At 49.6% G+C, this 18,292-nt stretch overlaps 3 protein-coding genes across 12 annotated transcripts in view; all 3 read left to right on the forward strand.

Annotated features, from left to right (window-relative positions):
* Positions 1 to 18,292, forward strand: part of LOC127697608 (epoxide hydrolase 1-like) — a 114,573-nt gene that overhangs the window by 63,914 nt on the left and 32,367 nt on the right. The gene's annotated exons all lie outside the window — the stretch shown is intronic.
* The window catches only part of LOC127697610 (epoxide hydrolase 1-like), an 81,067-nt gene that overhangs the window by 30,607 nt on the left and 32,168 nt on the right, over positions 1 to 18,292 (forward strand). Inside the window, exon 1 of one of the 2 annotated variants that reach the window (XM_052200873.1) lies at positions 5,220 to 5,362. The exons of the other annotated variant lie outside the window; for it this stretch is intronic. The gene's annotated coding sequence lies outside the window, so the exon portion shown is untranslated. Of the gene's footprint in view, positions 1 to 5,219; positions 5,363 to 18,292 lie in introns of those variants that run through there. 2 annotated transcript variants of the gene reach the window in all.
* LOC127697606 (epoxide hydrolase 1-like) overlaps positions 1 to 18,292 on the forward strand; it is an 81,252-nt gene that overhangs the window by 30,593 nt on the left and 32,367 nt on the right. For 3 of the 9 annotated variants that reach the window (XM_052200867.1, XM_052200863.1, XM_052200859.1), the window contains exons 5-8: positions 13,496 to 13,625; positions 14,118 to 14,326; positions 16,619 to 16,727; positions 18,092 to 18,217. The exons of 1 other annotated variant lie outside the window; for it this stretch is intronic. In XM_052200867.1, coding sequence (XP_052056827.1) covers positions 13,496 to 13,625; positions 14,118 to 14,326; positions 16,619 to 16,727; positions 18,092 to 18,217 — 574 coding nt within the window. Of the gene's footprint in view, positions 1 to 12,030; positions 12,259 to 13,495; positions 13,626 to 14,117; positions 14,327 to 16,618; positions 16,728 to 18,091; positions 18,218 to 18,292 lie in introns of all 9 variants that reach the window. 5 more of the 9 variants (XM_052200860.1, XM_052200864.1, XM_052200866.1 and 2 more) reach the window with 5 other exon arrangements.

The raw sequence follows: 18,292 nt of genomic DNA on the forward strand, positions 1-18,292 counted from the left end.
TCTTTCTTTCTTTCTTTCTTTCTTTCTTTCTTTCTTTCTTTCTTTCTTTCTTTCTTTTTCTTTCTTTCTTTCTTTTCTTTCCCCATTCTTTCTTTCTTCCTCCTTTTCATTCTTCCTTTCTTCCTGTTGTGTTTTATAAAATGATAGAAGAGAGGGAATATATTTGGTAGAGGGAACTATGGTGTGGTGGGGGAGGGGTGCCTCTGCAGGCCCAAACTGAGGCATCCCTTCCCCCTGAGGGACCAGCCATGCAACAATGGTATTTTATAGAGTGGAGTTTGTTCAGGATATGGGGAGGGGAGTTGAGAGAAAGGAGAGAGAGAGAGAGAGAGAGAGAGAGAGAGAGAGAGAGAGAGAGAGAGAGAGAGAGAGGAGCCAGGCCATGTAGAGAGAGAGATGAGGGAGGGGAATGAGGAGGGGGAAGAGGGTGAGGGAGCAAGGGCACAAGAGAGAGAGGAGGAACAAGCAGTTCCTTTTATAGTGAGTCAGGCTGGTAACTGTGGGGCAGAGCCTAGACTAAATGCCAACACTCCCTCCTTCCCTCCCTCTCTCCCTCTCTCCCTCCCTCCTTCCCTCTCTCGTTATCTCCCTCCCTCCCTCTCTCCTTTCCTCTCTCCCTCCCTCCATCCTTCCCTCCCTCCTTCCCTCTCTCTCCCTCCTTTCTTCTTTACCTCTCTCTCTCTCTCTCTCTCTCTCTCTCTCTCTCTCTCTCTCTCCTCAAACTTTAGGAGGTACAACTTAGCTAGAGGAAATAGGTCATCAGGATGAGTCCCGGGGGACCATAACACAGAGTAAACTCTTCCTCCTTTAAATTGATTCAGTCTGATCATATTTGGTCATAGTAACAACAAAGAGTATCTAATACAAGTTAAGATTTCTTTAGCAAGACATTGTTTTTCTTTGACTAGTAGAAGTACACATTTGGCCCTGTGAGGACAGCTCTAAGTGACAAGTTTTGCCTTGTGTGTGTGTGTGTGTGTGTGTGTGTGTAGGGGGGTATTCTTTGTTGTTTTTTGACATTAGGCAGGCTAGCTGGCTGGTTCAGAGATTCTAAGAACGCTCTTGTCTCTTGTTTACCATTTCCCCACAAGTGCTGGGATTAGGATGCCCATGCTACCTGTCTGGCTTTTAATGAGGCTCTGAGGAATCCAATTAGGGTCCGCACGCTTGTGTGACAGATGCTTTTACCCACTGAGCCATCTCCCCAACCCTTGGAAGTTTAACAATCCCTGGAATAAGTCAAAGGGTGGTCCTAATCATCCCAAGAGTCCCAGAGAGCCATCCAGTATTCAAGGAAAGGGTCTCAGACCCCAGCCTGAGAGCTGTAATTATGGCTACAGCCCAGAGCTGGAAGTCTTTGTAGCAGAGACCTGCGGGGACTGTAGTGCTAGGAGCATCACTTGCCACCACTCTGTCAGCCTATTGCTGCTGCTCACTGCAGCCATGGTGGAGGCAAAGAGAAGTGCTAGCCCCTCCCTTGTATTCAGGTAGAACCCACAGTCAGACAATGGTGGCAGAGAGAGGTAAGTCACTGGTTACACTGACACAGAGTGACCAGAAGTAGGATCCAGCTATAAGTCACATGACCCACCCCAAGTCACTCCCTCCCTTCAGCTGGGTCCCAAACTTTTCTCAACCTCCAAAATAGTGTAGGCACCTGAGCATTGTAACTCCTGAGCCTGTGTGACACATTCCTAACTCTTAGGTCTCAAAGAAACCCAGGACAAGTGGCTAGGTGATTGAATCACCACTACTGATGTGCTTATAAAAAGATAAAGAGAAGGGAGATGTGTTCTATGGAGGTGTGGTAAGGTATGGGAAATGGGTGCATTCTGTCTAAATTCCACGCCACAGTTACCTGGCAACAGCCAAGTGTGCCTGACTCACTATAAAAGGGGCTGCTCGCCCTCTCCTAGCTTTCTTGTTCTCTTGTTTCTCTGCCTCCCTTCTCCCCTCTCTCCACATTCCCCCCCCTCTCCACAGTCTCATGACAGGCCTCTCCTCCTTCTCTCTCTCTCTCTCTCTCTCTCTCTCTCTCTCTCTCTCTACCTTTCTCTAAACTTCCCTCCCCATGTCCTGAATGAACACTATTCTATACTATACCACGCGTGGCTGGTCCCTCAGAGGGGAAGGGATGCCTCAGCATGGGCCCACAAAGGCTCCCCCTTCCTCCACACCATACCTCTCCTCCACCAAACATATTCCTTCTCTCTTTATCTTTTTATAAAACACAACATCTGCAATCAACCATTTCCTCACCCCGTGCTTAGGAGCAGACTTCCTTTCTTCACTCAGTGACATTCTGATGCTGTCTCCAGAGGCTTAGAGTCATCTTTGCTGAATGACTCAGCCAGCCTCACAGGTCCTCACAGTCTGATGGTCACAACAATGCTCACCTCTCTAAAGTCTCTTCTAAGATGTAAGGCCGTTTCTCAGCTGGGAGCCCCTGTCAATAAAAGCCCCTCTACACACAGAGCATGCCAGCAGCACAAGGCATCACCCCATAGGGCATCGAGGAGAGGCTCCTCCAGCTGCCCCAGGCTCTAGGGTGAGCTATCATCTCTTAGATTTTGCCAGGCTCCTCAGCAATCATACGCTTTGTCGGAACCTGTCTTGTGTGCCCTGTCCATGTTCCTTTCTTCACTGAACTGTATTTTTCTTTTCAGGTTTTTGCTCTACTTTCTGATTTTAATTTGTACCATAAACCTCACTAAATTCAACAAGCATTTGGGCCATAGTGTGAAGGCTGTGCTAAGATCTCCAACATTGGATAACTTGGTCCATCACTTTTGAATTTAGCCTCAGACACAGGCAGAACACAGCTGCGCGCGCGCACACACACACACACACACACACACACACACACACACACCTCTAGTTCAATTCTTGATGAAATTTTTGTCCCCCTCTGAAACTTCACGACCCTGGCCTTATTGTCTGTAGCTCTCTCAGAGTTCTGGTTTCCCACCTCATCCCACAGGAAAGGCCACTTGGGAGCATGGCTTGAGAAGATGCAGTTGGAAGCCAGATGTGGTGGTGTAAGCCTTTAATCCCAGCATCTGGGATGTAAAGGTAAGTGGATCTCTTGAGTTTGAGGCTAGCCTGGACTACTGAGTGAGTTCTGGGACAGCCAGAGCTACACAGAGAAAGCCCGTCTTGAAAAAAAGGAACAAATGAAAATGAGTATCCGTTTGATAATGGCAGGGCAGGCATGGCCACTGGAGTGGACTCAGACCTGAGACAATGGGGGTTTTTACTCAGACCTGATTGGATCAGAAAGTAGAGAGGCCAGGAGCCAAGGCCAGGCTATGAACCTCCAGTGAGTGATCCACCATATTCAACGGGGCTCCACTTCCCAAAGGTTCCACAACCATTAGCATGCCACCATTAGCTACGGGCCAAACATTCCCTACACGGGCTTCCATTACGATGACCTGTGAGTGTCCTCACATGAACCCATACACTCTGCTTGGGGCTTCAGTCTGCAGTAGAGTTCCAGGGTCAGTAGACTTTCTGCCCTGGATTATGCAATTTAAAATTAGTAAATGGTGACATTTTATTAACACTAGCTCATCCAAGACATCTGGGTCAGCACCACATTAGCCTGGCTTTCTTTTAGGGATAGGAGTGGTTCTATAATTTTGATTCAAACTGTCACCCACACATTTGTTAAATCTGGCCTGTGTCCCTTCTTCCCTCATGATGTTTTGTCTCAGCAATAGGAACCCTAAGACAAGCCGGTTTAGCAATTCACAGGAGGATACATCCATCACCAGCAACTAGTGGTAGAGTTCCCTCTCCCTCTCCCTCTCCCTCTTCCTCCACCTCTTACTCTACCTCCCTCTTTCTCTGCTCCCTCTCCCTCTCCTCCCTCTCCCTCTCCTTCTCCTCCCTCTCCCTCTCCCTCTCCTCCCTCTCCCTCTCTTCTCTCTCCCTCTACTCTCTCTCCCTCTCTTCTCTCTCTCTCCCTCTCCTCTCTCCCCCCCTCCCCTCTCTCTGTTTTTCAAGACAGGAATTTCTCTTAGTCCTGGCTGTTGTGGAACTCACTCTTGGACCAAACTAGCCTGAAACTCACAGATCTGCCTGCAGCCACTTCTGCCCAGCTGGTTAGAAGGTTTCCATGCTCACTTTGTTAAGAACAATATGTTTGCCTGTGCTGTGAATGGCTGGAGGCAGCACTCCTGTGGGAGCAATTTAGAGGGCTTGCTAAGGGACAAGCCTGGACTGCACACTGTGGAGGAGGACCTCAGGTGTGCCCCAGGGTGTGTGTGTGTGTGGGAGCTGCAGTAGCAGGAAATCCCAGGTTCCCAGAGAGGACGGAGGACATAGTATCAGGAGTTCCAGGGAGGTGGGAATGAGTTGAGTGTATTCCCTGGAGAGAAACTGGCCCTCCATTAGAACAGAGAGGGCTTGGGCCCTGGTGAGCAGGGAAGGAGGCTGGAGACCAGGGGTGAGAGGTGAGAATTAAGATCCCTGCCTTCAAATGTATGCAGGGTGATAAACCTGGACCCCACAGCAGGCCCCTGCTCACAGTGGTGAGCCTGGTCATCTTGTCTGTGTAGCTGCTGAAGCTCATGAAGGCTCCAGGCTACTCTTAGGAGGGCTGCGGGGTAGACAGGAGACTGGGCAGGCTGGCTAATGGAGAGCAGGTTAGCCCCAAGGGTGCCAGGAACTGCGGTTGACCCACCCCTGTTTGCTCCCTAGGCAGCACTGCCTCCTTCCTCCCTGTGCTGCCCTCTGCTTGGTGCCCATGCCCTCTGGGCTTCAGATCAGCCAGCCTCACAGGGTGTGCTTAAAGACACACTTAAGGTTTGTGTGTTCGTGTCCACACTTCACTCTGTTTTATTTGTGGCTCTGGGAATGAACTCCAGCGCCTTGCCCATGGGAGACAAGCACCCTAGCAAGCTTTCTCCCCAGATGTTTGCTCACTGACCGATTATCAGATGATTACAAGGAATTGCTAGGAGGGTGAGAGGAAGGCTGTAGCACCAGACCAGCTCGGGCTTTTGTGTTTAGAGTCCACAGGCTGCAGAGTTTAACCTGCCAATAACCTGTTCAGAACGGCAGACTTTGCCAGAATAGGTGAAACCTTAGCTAGGTGCTTAGGTAACCTAGGCCAAGTAGGCAGCTTGAGGGTGGGGCCAAGGGTGGGGCGGGGCTAGTGGGGGCGGGGCTAGTAGGGGCGAGGCTAACAGACAACTAGTTCCTCCATAGCTCAGAGGTAGGCAAAGAAGCTCAAGAGGAGTTTGGGAGTGGAGGAACTGCACACCAGCCGCCTCGGGAGTGGGAGCGCTAGCGCGAGCGCGACCCCTGACTGTTAGTCCCGGGGACAGTGGCAGGGCTCCAGAGCGAGAGCTGTCAGGTTTGTATCTCCAGCAGCTATATGCACTTCCTGCTATCCCAAGGCTGTTCCAGGCTGGCAATTGGCCAAGCCTTCCAGTTCTGCATCTGATGCCCCACCCCTCTAGCCAGGCAGTCAGATGCACCTGGAAGAAAGGGTTGGGGGCTAAGCTGGCTCCCTCCCCTGCAGATGCAGGTTTGTCTCTTTGGTTCCAGGATTGCTTCTTGCACAGGAACCTGAGCCAATCCAGGTAGCAGAGAGCGCTGGTCATGCAGTGATGCTTAATTTTAATTTCTTCAATTCATTGTCTCCTTTTTTTAAACTTCGGGCAGCGGGAAGTCTGGATTGCCTCGCCAGCGCCAGGTTAGCCAGATTGGGCGGGCAGTAGAAGAATCCATTGCATGCACATACATGCATGTCAGCATTAGGACTGAGCCTTTGCTATCATTCTGCCCCTCCTGGCAAGGAATGGAGAGGTCCACACTTATTTGGCATTTTCTTTTTTTCTTTTTTTCTTTCTTTCTTTCGTTTTTTTTTTTTTTTTTTTTTTTTTTTAAGTCACAGAGCCCCAGAGGCTCACATTAGCTTTTACTACGGTGATGGCTTCCTTCCTCAAGTGGAGCCTTTCACTGGCTGTGCAGTGCATGGACATAGAAGACTGGGAGGGGATAAATAAAGCAAAGGCATGGGCATGTTCCAACCCTAATACCCTACACGAGTGTCACATGATGGCTTCCTGTGTCCCTGAAGAAGCATCTACAGTGGGGCTTAGGGACCTGAGCTGACTATTCAGACACTGCCTTTCACCCTAGGGATGGCAGGGAATATGTTCTCATGGGATCTGGGACCTTTTTAATGCAGACAAAAACCAAAATTCAAGGCCCTAGGTCAGATTCCCTGCACCACAAAATAAATGTCTATCTATTTGTAAAATATAAATTATAATTGTGAGCTGTAGGAAATAGAAAGCCATAAAAGAAACCAGGACTGCTGACTGGAGAGGGAAGGCCTCACAGAGGCAACACTCTCACCCTCCAGAGGGTTAGGAGTGGCCACACTCTCCGTGTCCAGCTGCACTGGGCTGAGGGGAGAACGTGCAAAGGTCCTGAGGCAGAGGTGTGCCTGGTGTGGTGGCTTTTATGTCTTCAGTTGTCCTCTGAGAGGAGCAACCAATGTCAGTGAGGGGGCCCCAAGCTTTCTGCTGCCCCTCCTTCCAAGAAAACAAGATTTCCCTAGGCCCTCGTGTGCTCCTGGACCAGCTGTGTGGCCTTCAGCACCAACACTAATACCCCATGCTATCTGGTGTGGCTGCACCTGCCCTTGGCTGAGCCTTGCACACCTGCTGCCCCAGAGGTGCTGAGAGGGAAGTGCATGCTGAGCAGAGGGAGGGATTCTTAGAGAAAGGGGGAGAGTCTCCATCAGACCCCTGGGGTCCAGTTTCTGCCCAGTGCCCAACTAGTGCCCCAGGGGTACCCACAAAAAGCCCCGTAAGGATGGGCAGCATCCTTCCTCCTGTCCACAGCGGCCCAGCATGCCCAGGCATGGCCCTGCTTATCTGGTGCCTCCGCCCTTTTTGTTTTTGTTTTCCCTTGGGTTCTGGCCCAGGCTCAAGTATTTGAAGGGCAGAAGCCCAAATTCTGCTTCCTGATTCTTGTTTTAAGACCTCTGAGTATGGGAACACAGCCTGGCTGGTGGGATGGGGACAACAGAGGTCAAGAACAAGATTGGAAGCAGGGAGGCCACTACTCAGTCCCAGTGGCCTTCTGGGGTCACCTGCAGGTGGTCTTCAGGAAAAGCTGGTGGCATGGTGGAGTCTCCAGTGAGCTGTGTTGCTAAGACTGGGGAAAGGTGACCAAGAGGGAGGCCAACCCCTGCCAGGAACCTTCTCCTGCCTGCATGGTGGTGCCCAGGGGATGGGGACACTGGGTCTCCTCCTCAGACATAATCATTTCCATAACTGGTTCACTGGAGTTAAGAGCCCACTAGCAGGGTGATTGATTTCCTGAGGAAAGTCACAGTTCATGCCTTCTCCCCAGAGAGCAACTGTTCTCCCTCTCTGAGTGGCCGGCATGTCCCTTCCACCATTACAGGCCTGGGGTGGCATCTGACTCCTGGCCCAGTGCATGCCCTCCCTTTGGTACCAGTTGGTTGTGCCCACTTTCCTGTACAGGCAAGCCACTGTGCAGAGCCGCACCCGTGCACTCTTCCAAGACTGAGGAGATCACTTTAGGGGCAAAAGTGTTGTTCCACCTGTGCTATTAAAATATGTTTCCAGAAAACTCCACTTGACCAACTGACAGGCAGCAGTGTAGCAGGGTGCTTGAGCAGGGTCTGTACAGGAAGCCTGGGCTCTGGACATGACCTGCCTCAGCTCAGCCTGATGGAGTTTCAGGCTAGGCAATTCCATGAGGTGCTCAGTGGTCAGTCCTGTGATAAACCGTCCTGTCCACCCATGGCCCTCAACCTCACAGCCCAGCCCCCTGCTTCTGTCAATCAGACTAGCTATAAAGACAGGAAGTTAACTCTTTAATTCCAGGATTGTTTTTGTGTGAATTCATATTTTCCTTAGTAGGAAGCAAATTTTTAACAGCATACAAACTCAGAATGAAGCCCAGTATGTTTAACGAAATCAGAAAAGACTGTTAATTTTTAATCCTCTCATTTTTATTGTAATAAAATATATGTAACATAAAAATTTCCGGCCTTGATGGCCTTTAAATGCACAGTTCAGTGGCTCAGTGGCAGTAAGTGTGATGTTCCGTGGCATTATGATAAGTTACTCTTGGGCAGGGTCTGTATCTAATTTAACAAGAATTAACAATGATAATGGTAAATTACTACACTGAAAGTATTACAAGGGAAGACAAAGTCAAGTATCTCTGTCACTGTGTCTTTAACCTAGAGCTATATTTGTTTGTCCTCCTACGAGCTTCTAGGGAGAGCCCGGGAACATGCAAGCATGGGTGTGTATTTATTTTTAATTTTAAAATCAGATGATTTACCATTGTGACTCTGCAGTGATGGCACTCGCCTTTAATCCCAGCACTTGGGAGGCAGAGGCAGGCAGATTTCTGAGTTCGAGGCTAGCCTGGTCTACAGACTGAGGTCCAGGACAGCCAGGGAGACATGGGGAAATGCTCTAAAAAAAAAAAAAAAAAAAAAAAAAAAAAAAAACCCAAACCAAAACCCAAACCAAAACCCAAACCAAACCAAACCAAACCAAAACAAAACAAACCTAACCAAAACAAACCAAAACAAAACAAAACAAAACAAAACAAAACAAAACAAAACAAAAACCACCCCAAAAATTAGCTGATGTGGTACTAAAATCTGAAATAAAAGCAAATTCATATCATGCTATTTAGTCTAAAAATGATAAAATTATTCATTAAAATGAACTTAAAGGTGGCAGTACGTTACTAACAGAGGAGGACCTGGGAGATATTAAGTGGGAAAATTATGGTTCCAAAATAGAACAAGCACAGCCTTTTAGTTTTGTTAAAAGGGAGTTATGTTCTGGAAGTGTTTCTTGGAAATGTCGACTATACTAACAGAAACCTCAGAACACAGGTCAGGCAGGGCCCTGGGAAGGATCCTGAGAAGTGAGGTCAGCTTAGAGCCCAGAACCCTGAATCTCACAGCCCTGAACGTGAATATCGATGCCATTCACTTATGAAAAGGGAGACAGTGAAGCTGGTGTGGGTGTCTGTTATCCTCGCCCTTGGAAGGCAGAGGCAGGAGGATCGAAACTGAGGGTCAACCTGGGACATGATGACAGTTCTCAAAAAGAAAAAGAGAAATTCATCAGTGTGACACCATGGGGAAACATTAAGGATATTGTATTGTCCTGGATGACAGGTGCCATTCACAAAGGGCGGATTCATGATTCCACCTATGTGTTTGAACAGAGAGACATCGAGAAAAAGACTAAGTGGGCTGGGGAGATGCTAACCATGTGCAGGATGCTGTGGTGGGGAGAGGCTGACTGTGTGAAGGACACTGTAATGGGGAGAGGCTGACTGTGTGCAGGACTCTGTGGTGGGGAGAGGCTGACTGTGTGCAGGATGCTGTGGTGGGGAGAGGCTGACTGTGTGCAGGACGCTGTGGTGGGGAGAGGCTGACTGTGTGCAGGACGCTGTGGTGGGGAGAGGCTGACCGTGTGCAGGATGCTGTGGTGGGGAGATGCTGACTGTGTGCAGGATGTTGTGCTGGGGAGATGCTGACTGTGTGCAGAATGTTGTGCTGGGGAGATGCTGACTGTGTGCAGAATGTTGTGCTGGGGAGATGCTGACTGTGTGCAGGACTTTGTGATCGAGGCCAGCCTGGTCTATGGAGTGAGTTTCTGGACAGCCAAGGCTATACAGAGAAACCCTGTCTCAACCTCCCCTACAAAGGAGTATAGGATTCCCAGCAATCCCATGATGGCTCACAAACATCTATAACCCCTGTCTCGAGAGATCGGGCACTGCATTATAAGCTCTGCAAGCAGCATGCATTCGTGTGGTATACAGGCATACATGCAAGAAAACACCAATATGCATAGAATAAGATAAATATAAAAAGTTTAGTTTTATAATTGGAAATTGATAAGAAATTCTTCAGTGCATATATGTGGAATGCTTATATATTTTATATACCTTCACTGCAGAAAAAATAAACACACATATCACAAAGGACAAAATTAAAGTAGTTAGTTGTTCCATTCCTGGAGGATTTCTTTGTATGGTTTTAGAATTAATCCCTGAAAACTTCAAATCTCAGCATATAGAGCTACATAAACTCCTTGGCCTTTGTGGAGGTTTGAATAGAAATGACCTTTATAGATGGTGCTTTTGAATGCTTGGCCCATGGGGAGTCCCAATATAAGAAGATGTGGCCTTTTTGGAGTAGGTATGGCCATATTGGAGGACATGTGTCACTGTGGAGGTGAGCTTTGAGGTTATATATGCTCAAGTTATGCCCAGTAACACAGTCTCCTTCTGCTGCCTGTGGGTTGAGATACAGAACTCTCAACTCCTCCAGCACCATGTCTGCCTGCATGCCGCCATGCTGCCTACCATGATGATCATGGACTGAACCTCTGAAAGGTTAAGCCAGCCCCAACTAAGAGTTTCCTTTTATTAGAGCTGCCGTGGTCATGGTGTCTCTTCACAGCAATGAAACCCAAACTAGGCTCCTAACAGTGTGACCCATGGCTTACTCTAGTGTGCAGTCAATGTGCATTCTGTAGAAACCACTCTGTTCCTTTTCCTGGGCTTCTGACACTCACTCTATGCACAGCTCTCACTCAGCCTCATTACCACAGAGGAAACAGGCTGCTCTGTAGGGAACCGGGAGGTTAGCTTTCATGGGTGACAAGTTAGGTGTGTGAAATGCACTCTGGGTGTGTGTGTGTGTATGTGTGTGTGTGTGTGTGTGTGTGAACAGTGAATATGGGACATCATATATACTAGGCAAGTGACATGCCAAGCTATTGTATCATTAAATAAGTGAATATTTAGTGCATTTTTAACTTCTAACATTTTCACACCAGGCAGGGTCATGAGAATATAAGCCTCTTGGGGCTGTTGCATTCACGCACAAGGCCAACCCAGTCAATAACTCCAGCATGACTTCCCCTCGATGAGAAGCTGCTGGCTACTGCTGGCTACTAAGGGAGGGGAAATCCTTTTTCTTTGGGGTGGCAGGTGATTCTAGATGACCACAGCCACGCACATGCAGACGACAGTACCCGCATGTTAGAGGTTAGAACAAGAACATGCAAGGAACCCTGGGGAGTGGGAAGCTATCAAGATACATATGTATGTATATGTGTGTATGTATACATTAGTGTATTTATATATACTATATGCTATATATAATGCATATAGGAAATAGTTGAAGAATAAATAAAACTACTTCATGTTTTACAAGAATAGAGCCCCACGTAAGTGAATATACAGTGCCTAGAACTGTCTGTAAAACTGAGCTACACCACCGCCATGATGTGGACATTTAATCTGATGGCCGTGAGCTCGGTCGTGTGTTGGCTGCGCACAGGGAGGAAAGTCGCTCCACAGGACTGCTCTGCGGAGATGAGTGCAGCCCACTGTTGATGCTCACGTGAGCCTCTCCCTCCTCTTAATGAACGAATGTTCATGCTTTCTGCTGAGAGCTCTCCATCACGGGAACCTGGTCATGCATTGCCAGACCCTCTCTGCCCTCCAGACAGCACACTCTGAGGTGACCGTGAGGTCAGCCAGGATAAACACATAGCCAGAGCACGCTGTGATCACCGACGGTGAGACTTGTCATCACTGTCTTCAGTTCCTGGGGACACCAAGGGCCCAACACTTATTCTCTCCCAGCAATGGCGCACAGAGAAGCAAAATCCTCTGGACTTCAGCCTTTATCACAGCGGAACCCCTTCCCTCAGCCTGAATGCTCTGTCCCTCGGCCTGACTGTCTCTCTGTCTCTCACCCTGATTGTCTCTGTCCCTCACCCTGACTGTCTCTCTGTCCCTCACCCCGACTGTCTCTGTCCCTCACCCTGACTGTCTCTCTGTCTCTCACCCTGACTGTCTCTCTGTCTCTCACCCTGACTGTCTCTGTCCCTCACCCTGACTGTCTCTCTGTCTCTCACCCTGACTGTCTCTCTGTCTCTCACCCTGACTGTCTCTGTCCCTCACCCTGACTGTCTCTGTCCCCAGGGCTGGACATCCACTTCATCCACGTCAAGCCTCCCCAGCCGCCCTCAGGCCGCACCCCAAAGCCCTTGCTGATGGTGCACGGCTGGCCCGGCTCCTTCTATGAGTTTTACAAGATCATCCCGCTGCTGACTGACCCCAAGACCCACGGCCTGAGTGATGAACATGTGTTTGAAGTCATCTGTCCCTCCATTCCTGGCTATGGCTTCTCACAGGCATCCAGCAAGAAAGGTACAGGGTCCTGAAGGGGGCGCATCCACACTGCTCTGTCATCACAGAGCCTGCTGGGGGCAGCACCACCTTGAGCCCTATGCTGTGTGGCTCACAGGCCCACTGGTGGCTGCAGTGTCCTAAGGAAGGCAGAACCAGGCCCATTGTGCTGTGATCTGGGTCTTCCTTGGCACACCAACGCTCCTTCTGCTGGTCTCCTGTGAGCTACTGTCTCCTTAGCCTTGGGAAAGAAAGGTCTGTGCAGGGGCTGGAGAGACTCAGTGGTTAAGAGCACTGACTGCTCTTCAGAAACTCCTGAGTTCAGAGCCCAGAAACCAGATGGTGGCTCACAACCATCTAAGGAGACCTGATGCCCTCTTCTAGAGTGTCTGAAGACAGCTACAGTGTACTTACATACAATAAATAAACATTGGGGAAAAAAAAAAGGTCTGGGTAATGTCCCAGGGTACTTAAGACCTATCCATGATCTCAGTTCAGTGCTCATAAGTTGTCACCTGCTCACTGAAGTCCAATGAAGCAGGCTCTGGAAGCAAGATGCTGACACCCCACTGCAGGCCCCTACTTGAGACTCAAGCACATTTATCTCCACGTGTTCTTCAGGACACATAGTCCTGGGTCAGGCAGCCCTGACTGTAAATGGGAGAAGGAAAAAATAGCGAGCAGCTCAGAATATTAAAAACGTGGCATCCCTGGGCTGCAGAGATGGCTCAGTGGTTAAGGGCATTGACTGCTCTTCCAGAGGTCAGGAGTTCAATCCCCAGCAACCACATGATGGCTCACAACCATCTGTAATGAGATCTGATGCCCTCTTCTGGTGTGTCTGAAGATGAAATGAATAAATGAATGTTAAAAAAAAAAAAACCCTTGCATGCCAAGGACAGCTGAGAAGACAACCTTATTTCTGACAGACACTGCTACTGTTCATCCATGACATAAATGCCGACGGTGGGAGGCTCATCTGGGTAGGCAAATCTGCACTGGGAATCCTGGCTGGCTGCCTCGACTTCCCCCGTTGACTCCTGCTGGGTGTTTGCAGGGTCCCTTTGCTGCTTGATTTCCCAGGGCGGTGCCTCCACGCACGTCTACAGGCTAATGTACACTTGTGATTTGATGATGTTTGCTATTTTATCTGTTGCTGCTGCTGTACTCAAGAAACTCATTGGAAGCCCAAAGTCCAGCAACTGCAGACCATTGTCCAGACCGTACAGAACACCATGTCTGTCCCCTTCACACTCAGGTTTAAATACCGTGGCCACCGCAAGGATCTTCTACAAGCTGATGTCACGACTGGGCTTCCAGAAATTCTACATTCAAGGCGGGGACTGGGGGTCCCTCATCTGCACCAACGTGGCCCAGTTGGTTCCCAAGTGAGTTGGCATAGTCATACAGGCATGGCACCACCTCACCAGACTCTGTGGGTGGGTGGGATCTACACAGGACACAGGACTGTACACCCCAGGCCCTCTTTAATAGTGTCTGAGACTTGGGGATCCCTTAGTGAGGTCCCCCAGGCCCAGATGCTTGTGGGCCCAGGACAGAAGAAACAGATCTTCCCCACTGGGCACGGGAGAGGGCATGCTGACCCCTGGGGTAGCTGTGGCGGCTTTCTGAAGCAGAGGAAGGGGACTATAGGAGTCTATGTGGGACAAGGTGTAGAACAGCCCTGAAGACAAGAACACTCGAGAACTCTTTTCTCTTTCCCAACCACTTACCTCCAACTCAGTGGGTGCCCCAGAGGGACAGGGCTGGAGGAGACTGCTTGGATTCTTCATTTCTGCAGCCTCTCCCTTGCCCTCCCTCTCCCCTCACCCCTGTCTCACAGCAGCCACGCCCACCTGTGCCCTTTCCTCTGCCCACAGCCACGTGAAAGGCCTGCACTTGAATGTGGCTTTCATTCCAAGCAGCATTTACCCCCTGACCCCTCTCCTGGGCCAGCGTTTTGGGAGATTTCTTGGCTACACAGAGAAGGATATCGAGCTCTTGTATCCCTATAAGGAGAAGGTTTTCTACAGCATCATGAGGGAGAGCGGCTACTTACACATCCAGGCCACCAAGCCGGACACTGTGGGTAAGCACGCCAGGTCAGTGTGGCCCAGAGGGAATCTCACTGTCCCTGAAAACACAGCTTGCAGCAAGAAACCCCTGGACAAGGGAGCAGACATCTTTGTTTTCTGTACTGAGAAATGAACCCAGGGCATCACACTGCGTGACAAATGACCTGTCATTCACCACAGCTCTAGTTCCACATATGAGAGACAGAGGCTAGGGGAACCCCACAAGTTTTATTCTAGCCTAGTCTACACAGTGAGTTCCAAGCCATCCTGGGCTACATAGAAAGACTCTTCATTTAGACAGTTGGGGTGGACGTGGAAAGAAAAAAAGAACAGAAACTACAAACTTTTTTTGTAATTTATAAAGAAAATTATAGATGATCAAGCATACCATAGTTTGTTCAAAGGTTTTGAGCATACAAATTTGTTTTCTAGTGAATGCAAGACTCATTAACACCCAGGGTAACCAGGCCTGAAGGCTCACAGGGCCTCGTGCCTCAGGAAGGCCTAACCCAGCTGCTCTGAGGGCTGCAGCCAGAGGCTCCAGAAGGTCAAGGGCTGCCTGTGCGCCTTAGGCTGAGATCCTGTTTCAGAAGAGACAAACGTGTTGGGGAGGCAGCTGAGTGGGAGAGTCCTTACTTCAAACCTGTTAGGTTCCAAGGTCCAAGCCCCATTACAGATGAAAAAAACTGCTGAAAAAATGTGTTTCTTCTTGTAGGGCAGAACCATTTGTACTGTGCTGGTTTTCTGTCGTTTACAGGCCTGTAAAGAAGGGGAAAGGCATGGCTAGGTGGGCCCACTCTAGTACAGTGGGTCTCAGCCTTCCTAATACTGAGACCCTTTAAAACGGTTCCTCTTGATGTGAGTCCCCAACCATGAAATAATTTTTGTTGTTATTTCATAACTGTAATTTTACTATTGCTTTGAATCATGATGTAAATATCTGATATGCAGGATATCTGATATGTGACCTCTGTGAAAGGGTCATTTGACCCTAAAAATGTCACGACCCCCATGTTGAGAACTGCTGCCCAAGAAGATACAAGGACTATCAGGTGTCCTCTGGATGTCCCCTGAGTCTACTCAGAGGACATCTGGGAGACAGTTTGCCCACTGTGGAGCCTCCCACAGTTCCCATGGCAGCTCCACACCCAAAGTGATCAGAATAGCACTTTATAAAGTAAGGGTTTCATTCCAGTTGTGAAGCAGATGTTCATCATGCTATGCCTGGAAATGTAAAAAAAAAAAAAAAATGCATAATAGAGCAGAGAGAAGTCAGTCTCCATCTCTCCTGCCTTGTACCTGCACTCTCAAAGAGAGCTTGCCAAGGTTGTCTCTTACCCACGTCACGTCCCAGACACAGTTGATGGCCTCTCTGAGGACCTGAGTGATCCCATCACTCTCCTTAACTAGGGCTCCCTGGGCACTGTGTTCTGTATGTATCCTTCAGGACTGAAGCCTACAGCATGGACTCTGTGTTCTTGCTCCTTTTGCTCACCACGACTCCTGTGGGGTTGCTGCTGTACTGTTACCCCTGCCATGATTTTTACTGCTGGTCCTGGTACCTAGAGCCTCATTGATCCTAAGCGTCCAGTGACCTCCCATTTCCCCTTCTGTCCCAATGACTGGTGTCTTAGTCAGGGTTTCTATTCCTGCACAAACATCATGACCAAGAAGCAAGTTGGGGAGGAAAGGGTTTATTGAGCTTACACTTCCACGTTGCAGTTCATCACTAAAGGAAGTCAGGACTGGAACTCAAGCAGGTCAGGAAGCAGGAGCTGATGCAGAGACCATGGAGGGATGTTTCTTACTGGCTTACATGTTACTTACATGGCTTGCTCAGCCTGCTCTCTTATAGAACTCAAGAGCACCAGCCCAGGGATGGTACCACCCACAGGTGCCCTACCCACTTGATCACTAATAGAGAAAATGCCCCACAGCTGGATCTCATGGAGGTACTTCCTCAGCTGAAGCTCCTTTCTCTGTGATAACTCCAGCCTGTGTCAAGTTGACACACAAAACTAGCCAGTACAACTGGAATTGTATTTTAACTCATGGACATATTAATATTTACTTGTATTGGTTTTCTCATTTTACATCAAGGCAGAGCCCATGTGGTCTGTGAATCCCATGAGATTGTATGGAATATAAATCGCCACTTGCTCTATGAGGCTATTCAGGCCAGGGCTCCAGATGTAGGGTGCACAGCTAGACCTGCTGCCTCTCTGTGGCACCCACACACCTTGGACCTGGAGTCACATACTCTCTGGGGCCAGGCTTGAATGCCTCCCTTGCTCCCTCCCCTCCAGGCTGCGCCCTGAATGACTCTCCCGTGGGCCTGGCTGCGTACATCTTAGAAAAGTTCTCCACATGGACCAAGTCAGAATTCCGTGACCTGGAGGATGGAGGCCTGGAGAGGTGAGAGCCCACCACCTTTCTGTCAGACCTGATCCCCAGGCTCTGCCTCTCGGCCTGACATTCTATCCCTGTCTCCAGGCACCCCACCGGCAGCCAGCAAGCTTCTTCAGGGCTCAGGAATGGGGAGGCAGACGCAAGACAGGGCCAGGGACTTGTTCAGCCTCCTACTTACTGATGAGAAAAAATACATGTGCCAGGAAGTGCCCAAAGCAGCAAATGCCCTCTGTGTCAGAACAACTGAGCCCTGACACTTGGGCCCTATACAGCCCGTGAGCTCTGTGGAGAGCCATGGGAGGGGACAGAGCTGAGAGAGTGCATGGTGTGAGGGTGACTGCTGTGTCCTCTGACACAGTGCTGTGTCACAGGAGTTTAGCCTGATGCCAAGCTCCTTTTTGTCACTGTCACACTGAGGGGCAGAGACTGCAAGGCTTCTGGGTCAGGTGTCCACTCAGAGCCTGGATCCACAAAGGCAGCGCTTGGGTGAGAGAGTGTACGGAAGAGAGTTCCGTGTGGTCTGTTGGTCTGTGGTACATATCATAGAAATATGAGAAGCAGCATCTAAGGATCTCTGTCTACAGAGAAGAGACAGGAAAGGACAGAGGGACAGACAGATTAAGAGGACAGAGCCCAATAAGAGCCCCAGTCCTACAGGCCAAAGCAATGTGACCAGTTTCCGGGTGCAGGACTGAGAAGGGAGAGGAGAGGAGATGGGGGTGGGGAGGGCAGCATGTAGAAGAGGTAACCTTAGACCAGATAATTCAGTCAGCCCTGGGAAGAGGAGCTAACATGGCCAAGGAGGCAGATGTGGTAATTCACTGGCAGATCACAGTTCCTGTGGGGCAGAAAAACCTTGAAATCCTAGACCCAGACACAGTGGACACTGGTGTCTTCTAGACTAAGATGTTCTCAAGAAGGGTGGCAAGGGAGCTTGGGCTGTGGTAGACCCGCGGTCCTTCAGAACATAGGCAATGTTGAGACCTTTGGAGGAGTCAGCAACTGGGATTGAAAGAGTCACCAGGGTTAGGAGGTCACATAGAGCTCACCACAGTTAGGACTCAGAGGACCATAGGCCTGAAACACTGATGTCAGCGAATGTCATAGAAGGGACGAGGGCATCTGCAGTGGCCAGCCTAAAGCCAAACACAGCGGCTCTTCTACAACAAAGACAGCTACAGGGGAAGGCTGGAGCTGTTCTCTGTGGAAGGCCACACCCCTGGGTGGCAGGTGTAAGTCATCAGTCCTTCTCTGGGCTCCCACATGTGAGAGCTAGGCATTGTCTGATGTGGTGACCCTGAAGGGGGCAGCCCTTTGTCCTTGACGGCCATAGCTTTCACTGAGTCTGGACATCCTGTGTGTTTTCCCAGGAAATTCTCCCTGCAAGATCTGCTGACTAACATCATGATCTACTGGACCACAGGAACCATTGTCTCCTCCCAGCGCTACTACAAGGAGAACATGGGCCAGGGCCTCATGGTGCATAGACATGAGAGGTTAGCCTGGCTGAGCAGGGAGGGGGACGCTGGGGCTGGGGGCTGGGTACCATCTGTCCTTTAACTCGGGGAAGA

The sequence above is a fragment of the Apodemus sylvaticus genome, chromosome 12 (assembly GCF_947179515.1).
Source record: "Apodemus sylvaticus chromosome 12, mApoSyl1.1, whole genome shotgun sequence".
NCBI lineage: Eukaryota > Metazoa > Chordata > Mammalia > Rodentia > Muridae > Apodemus > Apodemus sylvaticus.